Source organism: Haemaphysalis longicornis, unplaced genomic scaffold (genome assembly GCF_048455015.1).
Source record: "Haemaphysalis longicornis isolate Haplotype H1 unplaced genomic scaffold, Haemaphysalis longicornis Haplotype H1 scaffold_2, whole genome shotgun sequence".
NCBI classification, from domain to species: domain Eukaryota; kingdom Metazoa; phylum Arthropoda; class Arachnida; order Ixodida; family Ixodidae; genus Haemaphysalis; species Haemaphysalis longicornis.
In genome coordinates, this window is record NW_027526295.1 from 169,016,722 (window position 1) to 169,027,788 (window position 11,067).

General features: G+C 46.0%; 1 protein-coding gene across 1 annotated transcript; it reads left to right on the plus strand.

Moving 5' to 3' along the window:
* Positions 1-8,092: 8,092 nt before the first annotated feature.
* Positions 8,093-10,563, plus strand: LOC144167508 (uncharacterized). Its single transcript, XM_077696759.1, has 2 exons — positions 8,093-8,197; positions 10,221-10,563. The coding sequence occupies exons 1-2, from the start codon at positions 8,149-8,151 to the stop codon at positions 10,499-10,501; spliced, it is 330 nt and encodes a 109-aa protein (XP_077552885.1). The 5' UTR covers positions 8,093-8,148; the 3' UTR covers positions 10,502-10,563.
* The last annotated feature ends 504 nt before the right edge of the window (positions 10,564-11,067 follow it).

Below are 11,067 nucleotides of genomic sequence, written 5' to 3' on the forward strand. Positions count from 1 at the left end.
TCGCCGAGCTTGATGGGATTCCTCTTCTCCCCTCCTACTGTGATGGTGGCTGTTCTATTGGTCAAAAAGTCCTTCACATAACCGAAGGCTCTCCGGCCGCACTTTGTTTCAAATTCGACAGCACGCCCGCGTGCGTCACGTTGTCAAAGGCACCTTTCAGGTCGAGAGCGAGGATCGCCCGCGGACCGTGCCTCGTGGCTTATTTTACCACCAGCTCTTGAAGCTACACCATGACGTCTTGGGTACTCAGGTGTTTCTGGAAACCGAATATCGTCGCGGGCATTTGCCCCGTGTCTTCGAGATGCCCCTGCAACCGACGTAGCACCATGCGCTCCATGACTTTTCCGACGCAGGATGTGAGGGATGTGGGACGCATGCTGTCGATCGAGGGGGCCTTTCCGGGCTTCGGGATGAACCGTACATCTGCTTCCTTCCACTCGCGCGGCAAACACCAGCTCCGCCAGGCTTCGTTTCCGTACCGTACGCCTCCGTTTCCGTTTTCCGTACCGTTTCCGTACGCCTCCGTACCGCTAATGTTGGCGAGCAACTTGTAAGTTATGGCGTCCTTGCAGGTTGCGTTTCCCTTGTTGCTCTCGTCTATAGCAGCCCAAAGTTCCGCCATGGTAAACGGTCTGTGGAGGTCTTCGTTCTCGGGTCCTTCGTACTCCTCCGGGATCGGGTGGACGCCCTTATCGGTCTGCAGGTATTTGTCTGCGAGAGCCTTGACTAGCCTGCGGCCGTCGCCATTGTACGAGTTGATTACCTCGGTTAGGGTGCGGTTGGTCGCCCTTTTTCTGCTCGTCGGGTCGATGGGGTGGCGCAGGAGCTTCCACGTCTTTCGCCTGAACAGCTGACCTTGCAGGCCGTCGCACATCTCGAGCCAATTTTCCTTGCATAACTTTGTCGCGTATTCGGCGATTTGCTTGTTAAGCAATACGATGCGTCTGGCGATCTTTTTGTTGCGTCGTTGACGCTTCCACCTTCGAGTTAGCGAGTGACGGGCCGCCCACCTATTGGACAGCCTGGCGTCGACGAATGGCGTCTGCGTCGTCGTTGCTATTTCCTGCGTGAACTTTTGAAGGGCCTGCTTCTGGTTACGTTCCCATTCCTCGTAAGATTGTGTCTTGTACTCTCGCCCGGCGCCTTCGCCCATGGCGTCTTCGTCTTCCTGGGTTAACTTTCTCATCTTGTCGCACTCGGTGATCCGTGCCTTGCCCAGCTCTGCTCGGAAATGGGGTCCGCGGGCGTTAATACTGGTGATGCTGTGTTCTGACCCCGGGTCGACCTCTTCGCATCTCCACGTCGCGTCGAGTGACCCAGCCAGCCACGACAGGTCCGGGGTGGTGTCCCTGGCCACGCTGTTTCCTCTTCTCGTGGTGACTTCCGGTTCGTTAAGTAAAACGAGGTCTTGGTCTTCCATGGTTAGTACCAGGGCTTTTCCTCTCTCGGACAAAAAATTGTAACCCCATAGCGTGTGTGGGGCGTTCAAATCACCAAGCATCAGGAGTGGCCTGGTCCCCGCCAACGTCTTCGCCTCCTGCACGGTGCGGTCGAAGTCGTACTGCCTCTGCAACGGCCTGCAGTACGCACTCATCACGACTATATATCTTGTGCTGTCAATTTCCCGTGCGTCGACTTCTACCAGCGTGTGCGCGCACCCGCTCTGCGCCGTGACGTGCGGTGTTGCCGCCACGTTATTGCGGACGAGAACTGCTATCCTCGTTCCCGAGGGGTCCGTGTGCGTGATGTATACCGGGAGTCGCGGCTTCGCGTTCGTTTCTTTCAGTGCAATGATGGCAGGCGGATCATCCTGCCAACGGATGTATAAATTGAGCTCCATCTCCTTGTGACGAATGCCCCTACAGTTCCATTGATAGATGCCAGTGGACTCGCTGCCTTCCACTCGCTTGCGACGCTGTTTACTTGGGTTCTGTACCATCCTTGTTGCTAATGTCCAGTCGACCGCGCCTCTTCGCGATCGCGTCTTTGATTCCCTCGGAGCGTTCCTTCTTCAGGGACGCAAAGCGGGTGCGGATCTTAATGGCAGCAACCCTCGTTGCTAGACGTTCGTGCTTCATTTCCAGCGTGTTGCGGCGATCTTCTATCCTTCCTAACGCTGCCAGAATGGCCGTCAGTGCATCCCCTTCAGGTAATTGCGTTTGCTTCTCCGCTTTCGGTGTTGCAACGGCCGCCTTGCTAACCGGGGCCTCTTAGGCGTCCATCGCCTCTTGGGTACTTTTCTGTTTCGCGCTGCTCGCTACCGGCATTACCCTCTTCGGGCTAATGGCGGGACGAGATCCCCTCCGCGGCACCTTGCGCGGACCTTCAGCGACGTTCACCGTCGGGCCCTCCTGTGGTCTCGCTTAGGTCGAGCCTGCGCTGCCCGCCAACTTCTCTGTCTTGGACATAAGTTCCCTGATTTGGGCATTCTGCCCCTGAAAGTGTGCGTTCTGGCACTCGATAATTTTCTTAAGTTCTGTTACCTCGCCACAGTCCTTTTGCGGGATCGGGGTCGATTGGGGAAGGGGAAGGAGTGGGGGGGAATTAGGAGTCGCGGACTCGAGCCCCAGGAGACCCGCTAGCCCAGCCCACCTTGTTGCCGGTGTTCCCTCGCTGGTCTCCGGGTTTGTCCCTCAATCTCGAACGGCCACCCGGACTCGAACGGGTCCCGGACTCCAGTCCATTCTCGCCGGCTCGCTGTCTCGAACCACTCCTCTCCTTCGACTTCGCTCTGACCGCCGTGCTTTGTTTTAACGAAAATCAAATTGCAAGAAGTTAGTTTCTCCCGCCTACGAGCAATTATAAAATGTGATTTCGTGAATGCAACCTTAAGACGTATTTAATGATGCGACCGCACTGTGTGGGCAGCCAAACGGATGAGATCCTGACGGATTTCAGTGCTCAAAATCACACTCAATTTTTGCTTTAGTGGCAAACGATTTGGCTGAAATTGACCATGGCATCGCTCAACAAAACCCTCATTTACCTAAGGTTACATTTACGCGAAACTGACTCCTGCATCTATACGACTAACGATATTGAAAAAAAGCGTTGATATTACGTTTTGTGTGGTAAAATGTGAGAGAACTGAGAAAAACCCCTCGATATCCGGTTTCTCCGTATAAGCACATTAGGCCTTTCCCATTGTTAAACCAGTCATGTCGGGGGACCTTTCATCTCAGTGGATGTTCAAGCTCAATTGTATCTTGTGACTCGGTGAATCTTAGGTGTCGAGGGATATTCTGGCTCGCTTGGATCTTCTGTTTAAGTTGATATTTCATGTCGCTAGCTGATTGCGTGAACGATTGAGTGTTACCTTCCGTTTCGTTCGATCTTCAGGCAGCAAGCGCTTGAAACCTACGGTGATTATGGGGGTTTTGAACATTTTATTGTGGCAAAAGGAGGCGAGGGTAGGAAGTTTTTCTAGTCCTGCCGGCCGTCTGAAGCGATGGCTTCCAATACCGGATGACCAGCGCCTGCCGGCGGGCTGGGTACGGGCATGTCAGATTAGTCTCCCACTGCTGCGGGTAGGGGGCGAAAGGGCGTTACGTAAGTATGGCCAGGAAAATACCAGATCGGTGTTCAAACAACACATCGAGACCGGGGTTTTCTAATAGCCCAAGAGATGTTCAAGTAACACATTCAGGCCGAAGCTCACCAAGAGCACTAACGGAACAACAGTTCCTGATGCGTAGTTACGGCATACTTATCAGGGGCACGTCTAAACGTACGTTTCTGTCTGGAATTATAAATATTCATCGTAGAATCCTTTCCTTAGCTCTGGATCGGCCAATCTATAAAAGCGGTTTGAATAGCTGAGCTAACTTAAATGTTGTAATTTCGGTTGTTCCTTCCTATTGTTCGGTTGGCTGATATTTGTGTTTATGCATTTTTATACCTGGGAACAGAAATGTATGATTTTTGTTTACTGTGCATTTTTCCTACGTTAATCAAAATAAACGATTTTTGTTCAGCCTTTAGCAAAAACAATGCTTAGGTTTGCTGCAGTTTTGACGCTCTTGTATGGTAAACTGCATTTTGTACTACTGTTTATGCAATTTAAAAATTCTGGTCCTGAATGACTGATGCCCATTTGAATTCAACCTGGTAGATTAATTTCTTTCTGCCTTATCCAACATTGCTCAAGTGTTGAGAGTTTTGCAAGAGTAGGTCAGCCCAGACTTTACAAAAATCTTCTCCAGTAGGGGTATACAAACAAGCAGTAATGGCTGTGAGATTACCCCATAATTCCTGCGGTGGCCGCAAAGATGACGCACTAATTTTAGTTATAGTACAATCGTTTATATGGTCATGAGATTCCACTGTCATTCTACCTCCATAGATATTTTAAGCATGCTGTTGTAAAATTCAGCAATATCAACCTCTTTGCAAGCACCTGCAGTCGGCCATTTACATTTGGCCTGAAAAACATAGTTTTAGGTCGCTTACCTCCCGTTTTTTTTCTTATTTGACTTTTTCATCGCTCGACTGTTCACCGTAGTCTTGATTTTATCGGACATGGGTTACGTACGACCCGTACTAAGCTACCAGATTCTTCTATCACATCTGTGATGCATTAATCGTTCAATTGTGTTTGAAGTGAGATTAGAGACTGCAACTCACCACGCCTGCGCGATCTTTCTTGTAACATAGCGCAAACTCAATACGTCTGCATTTTACGGTGTATAAAAGGCTGCCGAGAAACTCCACTTCCCATGCTCATTCGCCAGCGGAACAAAAAGGTATGGCGATTTGTCATTCTGTTCTGCTTCTGTGATTTGCGCATGCGCCGCAAATGATATTGTTAAGTTTATTAAGTTATAGCGTACCTTTAAACTATTTTCCCGCTTACTAAATCTTTTTTGACAACGCATCGTTTGATGTATTTTCGCCAGTTGATGAAACAGCTTCATCCTGTGATTCTTAGTGGCGATTTTAAGGTCATTCGAGAGGAAAATTGTCACTCAAAAGTGAGCAGATCCTTGTTTGTGTGGAACGGCTTTAGAAGTTATTTTAAACCTCACGGTGAATAGAGAATAGCGAGTACTGGAGCGTTCACCAAAATTATCCCATCCTGCCATTGTTTTGGCCAAATTACTCTATATTGAGACTCAGCGGGTCGAAGTATCTTGCATCCACATGTTCGTGACGAATACTTTATTGCATTAAGTATGGAATGTTTGATAGTATTATTGCTTTAGCGCACAGGTCTCTGATAAGGTGGCTAGAGGCAGACTTTCCCCGTTTATTGACTTGGAAGGGAACCACAGCGCAAGTTCAATGCATGTTTTTTGCAGTAATAGAAGTCGATGTGGATGTGGAATATTTGAATGGAAAGTGATTGAAATGCGATGATGAGGAATTTCAGTTTGTGTACCCACAATTCCTCGGACGGAGAAGAGCGCAATGTAAGTCTGCAAAGCACGCACAAATTATTAACTTGTAAGGTGTCCTACCGAGGGTTCCTGGGACGGAAAATCTACTCAGGCATTCAAAGGTACCCAGCGATGGGAATCGCTTCCTCGTTTGATGAAGAGACTTTCTATATCACTATTGCGTACTGTTTTGCGGGAGTGTAAGCTTGCGTTAAGGTTTACCTGGTCCGAGAGACTGGGAATGCACGAGAAAAGTAGGCAAAAAATGGCTGCGGCTATATGCAAAGCGAAAGCTTAGCTTAGCCTGGTTAAGTCTTGGTTTCTCTAGGTTAACCTACCATTTAGCTGTAATTATACTATTCTTCCAAATCCTGCCTTTTTATACAGTTGTGGTCCCACTTCCGGTGTTTTCCGAGTTGAGCGGCTCACTCTTCCTCAGCCTCCGACGCTAGTTTCGCGCCCTTCGCATTCCGGATCCTCTTCAGGGAAGCAGCTTCGCGGGCGATATCCGAGGGGTGGTCAGAAGCCGCTTCCCGACGATGGCTCGAAACTCTAGTCTTCGCGCGACGTTCAGACAAGAGACGATGGCTCTTCGTCGCTCTCATTCGGGGCCAAGCTCACTCACACTCGGCTAGCCACGTGGTCAGGCGAGTCACGTGGTCACATGCGCCAAGCCCGCAGCAGCGCCATGGGTGACGGCGGCTAGCGAACGCTCTTTTCGGTGGAGCTTAGCTCGGCGAGTTACGTAATGCTCAGCGGCGGTCAAATGAAAGTCAAATCCTCCGCGACGGTAAAACTGCTGAACGAAATTCGTAAAGCTTTGCCTTAAAAATTCAACATGTAGACGCGCGCGAATGTAGGGGATTCAAACTGCCGAAGTGTGGTGCCTACGCGACAGTTGGGTGCTAGGCGCGCAGCTCATGCGGCCTGTGCGAGGCAGGCTCCTTTAGGGCATGCGGTCAGCGGTGTCACCTATGTGACTGGCGCATGGTTGACTTTTTTTGCGGTGAAGCTCATTATGGCTAAAATCCGGCCGATCAAATTCGTCAAAAGAGCGATGTAGACAAGAATCGCACGCGAGTGCAGCGCCACCTTTCGCCGCCGACTTCCCCCGGGGATCGTAAAACTTTGCTTTGCACCACAACTTTAGGTGCATGAAAAAAAAATTCATAAAAAAATAACAAAAAGTCACAGGGACTTCATATTTTGATAAAAGACGGCTTATATTGTCCTTAGAGGATTTCCTTCCAAGCAATTCATATGTGCTCAGATTTGAAGCCTTCCCGGGCTCGGTGTAAGCTTGCTGTGCGTGAGCTGGCTTTACGACGTTGTGTGTTGTACAACGGAGGAAGTACAATTCCAGAAAACCGCTGTTACTCTCGTGTTATGGAAAATATCCGGAAACAAAGCATAGAACAATTAGACCCTAAAATGAGCCTACCATTTAGAACAGTTTAATTCACTTGTCATAATTAGTTCACACTGAAGTTGGAAACACTACAGAATTACTGCCTGCTATCAGTACATGGTCATCTACGGAGCTAGTACGGTTACAGAAAACTGCTGTAGCTGTTGTTTTACGTAAACTGTCCGAAAATAAATTATATGACAATTAGCCGTTACGATGCCTCGAACATTACGCACCACAGTTTCACTGGCCATCCGAATTTTTTTTGCTCGGATACATTTTACCTTTATTCCCAAATGAAGAAGAGGATCTCAGTTTGTATTTATGAAAAAAAAGGAGCCGAATAAGTCTTTTACTATTTATTTACCTAAAGAAAGCTCGAATTTTTTTGTCACGGCTAAATGAGGTTACGATACTTAACCGTGTCCCCAGTGCTATCTTCGGGAAACCACGATGCATTTGCAGCACAGTAATCCTTGTAAGCTAAGATGGGCTTAAAAAAAGGACGGCGAAGGACAGACGCCATGTCGTCCAACAATAGTTCACCACGACATGCCTGGCTTTTAAAGGACCTTGCATACCAGATAATGTGTGGGTGCATTTGCGAATTCACCGAATAAATTATTAAACTTCGGCGTGAGATAATGAAATTATGAAATTTCGGGGTGACAACTACACGGACTGTATACTTAGTGAAAGTTATTGACATTGTTCTTGATAATGCGCTCATGGTTCTTACACAATCGGATCTGTGTCGCTTTTATCAAATGTACCACATTGCTTACGCGTCGTGGAGTCAAAGATTTCTCCGTCTCCACCGAGATACAGCAATAAACTGAACGAAATCACTCCTACGTAAACATCACAATAGGAGGCCATAGCAAGTTAAAAGGCTTTCACTAAACTTGGCGGCTTTCAGGCCTTACGGGAGCATCATGTTTCTCTATGGGACGATGTTGCTTTGTTGGTTCGTCAGAGATACAATCAATAATTTCCTGACACATGGCGCCCAAGGCTGAACCTTGGCTCGTCGCCGATGTGGGCCATCAGGGCAGGGTGTGATCGCCCCAATTCACATTGTAGGACAGCCAAAGGGAAGCGTGTGGAACTAAAGCTCACTGGAGTTTCCAAGAGCGGGCTAAATAAAGCGTAAATAAAAAAACGCAGACCACACATTCCACGCAACAAGAATCGTATTTTTAAGTTTTACTAGCATGAACGGCTTTAAGAAAGTTGCGTATAAATCAGCATCTACGTCAAGGCCGCTTCAAATAACTGTGAACAATTCCAATGTACATGTATTATTTTATTCCAGCGCAGCTTCTGTCTATAGAGCTGTGTTATTCTCGTTGCAGGTCAGGTACAATGAAGGCCATTCTACTTCTCCTTCTTCTCATCGTGTCTACAAATGCCTGTGAGTTATTGGTATTCTTCGTTAGCGCAGTATTACAAAACAGCGTCATGATATGCATTTGCTCTAACTCGTACTTTACACTGGGGCGCTATGTATACTGCAATGTAGCTGGCATGCGAACTAAAATCAATTATGCCTACAGACAATACAAAAAGTCATAATGCGTAAGCACTCTTATGCATGCAACTACCTTCCGAATATTTCAGTACGCGTGCCCTGAGGCCCTTTAATAGCTGTCGCTAAAATACATATTCTCACGCGACATCCTCTATCAATATTCCAAAAGTGGCAATGGCCAGAGATGTATAAGTGTGACGAAGAGCTTGTTCACTTTCCAGATTCAGCAGAACTTTTGCGTGTGAATTTTATGCAATGGAACCGCGTTTGGGTGTTGGAAACAAACTAAACTTTATTTCACCATGTCGGCATTCCTTGTTCGCACTACGGTTTACTTACCTTAATGGTTCACAAGACGGCACAACCTGGTTTATCGGTAACCCCTTTTTGTAAGAAACCACAGTTGGCTTTACATTGCCTGAAATAAAAAAATCATATGTATGACGTTAAATGGAAATAAATTATTAGGTCCTAAAGGCATTTTTTTATGCTCATATCTTTTTACAGTAATTTCTTATTCTTACTGGCTGCACAACACTAGTTTAATCCTCGGCTAAAAGTAAGCCAAACGAACCGAACGTTTTTTTTTTCCTAAGCAGGCACATACATGTCCATGCTCTAAAGACCTTGCATCAATAGGTTTGCTTGAGACACCCTTACGAAATACTCAAAGCATTTCTTCAAGCTTTAACAGCTGCTGAAATTACCCGATGTGCTTTGTGGACTTTAAAATAGGGCTTGAAATGGCCTTCGAAATTTTGCTATGTTGCCGGTCCTATATTTGAAGTGTTCATGACGTACAACTAATACGTGACTCATTTTGAGTTGGCCAGTCATCAAATTTTTCGACATCAGCTCTAACTTTTATATTTAAGTAGCATAACTGCGCCGTAAGTTGTTTCGCTGCTTGAGCAACCATTAGATTTTGTCTGGCGGGTACTTTATTAAGGATATTATCGCAGTAAAATGCGGTGTTATGGCAAGACGCTTTCCTATCACGTGCCAATTTACAGGCTTCCGAAGGAAAAATGCGGTCCAAAAGACACTAGCTTGGATTCGTGATGTTCGGGAATATTTGTAGTTTGTTATAAATAGCTTCCCAACTTTGTTCTCTTCTTAAAAGTTGTCATTTCAGGTCCCCTTACATCGGGCGTATTTTCGCACATGGGCAGGTAAATTACAGGTCCTTATCTTCACCAATACATCAAACATTTATCGGTTAGAAAATTGGTAGTTTAGCTAGAATAAAAACCCGCTGTTTTTAAATTACAACAAAAACGCAAGTAACAACGATGTTTATTTTTAAAAGGCAGTTTTCTAAATCCTTACATCATTATTCGTCGCGAAATACTCGCACCACAAGCTCTCGACGAGGGTTTGTCAATTGAACAGAGACATGATCGGTTGTGTTCATCATTATCATCTCCGAAAACTGTCGCCAAGGTTCGAGCTGAGAGGGTCGTAATGAAACGATCCTGTGCGGCCTCTTGGGGCAAAAATTTAAACGAGGATGCATTGGTTATATAATGATCACTTTGCTCTCAGCCATTTTATTGTAATCTGTGGCGTGATGCGAGCATGCAAAGTGCCTGACGATAACAGCTTATGAGGCAGCTTTGTCTTCAGCTTCCAAATGTGTCACCTGCCATTACCGATTCCGAAATTTCATTCTTCACTGTAGATTAAATTTATAATAAAAAAATACAGACGTCATTTTGATACTTTTTTATAGGTATTGGAAGCTTTTTAGTAATCTTGAAGTGTAGTAAACCGTATGTGTACTTGTTATCTCAGAAAGGCAACGTACGTAAAATGCTTGTGCCGGGTTTTCAGGCTATTTTTATAGCGCTTAAGTTATGGTGCGCACTTTTAACTTACTTGCTTGCCTACTTTATTTGCTTTGCAGTTGCTCCAGTGGACAAGGTGACCTTAGTTCAAAAGGCTGGAAAAGTTGTTGAATCTCTCGGCAAGATTCTCCAGAACGAAACTTCTTCCATCACAGCCGAAGACAGAGACAACGCACTGGAAGCCGTCAAGGCCCTGACTGCATTTCAGGCTGGTACCACAACAAGCAGTGAAGAGTACTTCTTTGGGGACCTCGTCAAGACGCTTATTGTTAAGGCTGTGTCAGTTGGTGTTTCACAAAGTGTCAGTGTTGGCGTCAATGCCGCAATTAAGAAGGGGTAGATCTCCACCGAACGTGCAGTTCTTCAACCGTTGAAAGAAAATAAATAAACCATCTCAACTTGCAACACTTGTGAATTGTTGTCGCTTCTGCAGATTTTATTCTGTTGATCTTTTGATCACAATACAAAAAATTGCGCTACGACAATCAGGGTAATGTGGGCATAACTTTTATAAGAAATTTCGAGTAAAAATCAGACTTTGTGAGTAAGGATCGCAGCGCATATAGTTTTTAGCAGAAATGTAAAAAAATGGTTTCTTTGGATAGTGCCTTCTCGGATCAAAGCCACATCCCACTGCTTCGCCAGGAGAAAATATTTACTGAACGTGCACTTTTTCTTCCCTGAAAGCAAAGGTCGTCCGAAGCATGAATATTTGTGCAATGTTGTCGCTTTTACTGATCCTAATCTGTCATAAATTGTTGAGAATTCTAAAAACGTGCTTGGCAACAGTGAGTTTCGTGTACACCTAAATCATAAATTATCTACATGTAGATATGAATTGGCCGAGGAGTCAACACAGAGCATATTCTACGTGTCAGAAATTCGAAAAATCAAACTTTTTCTACA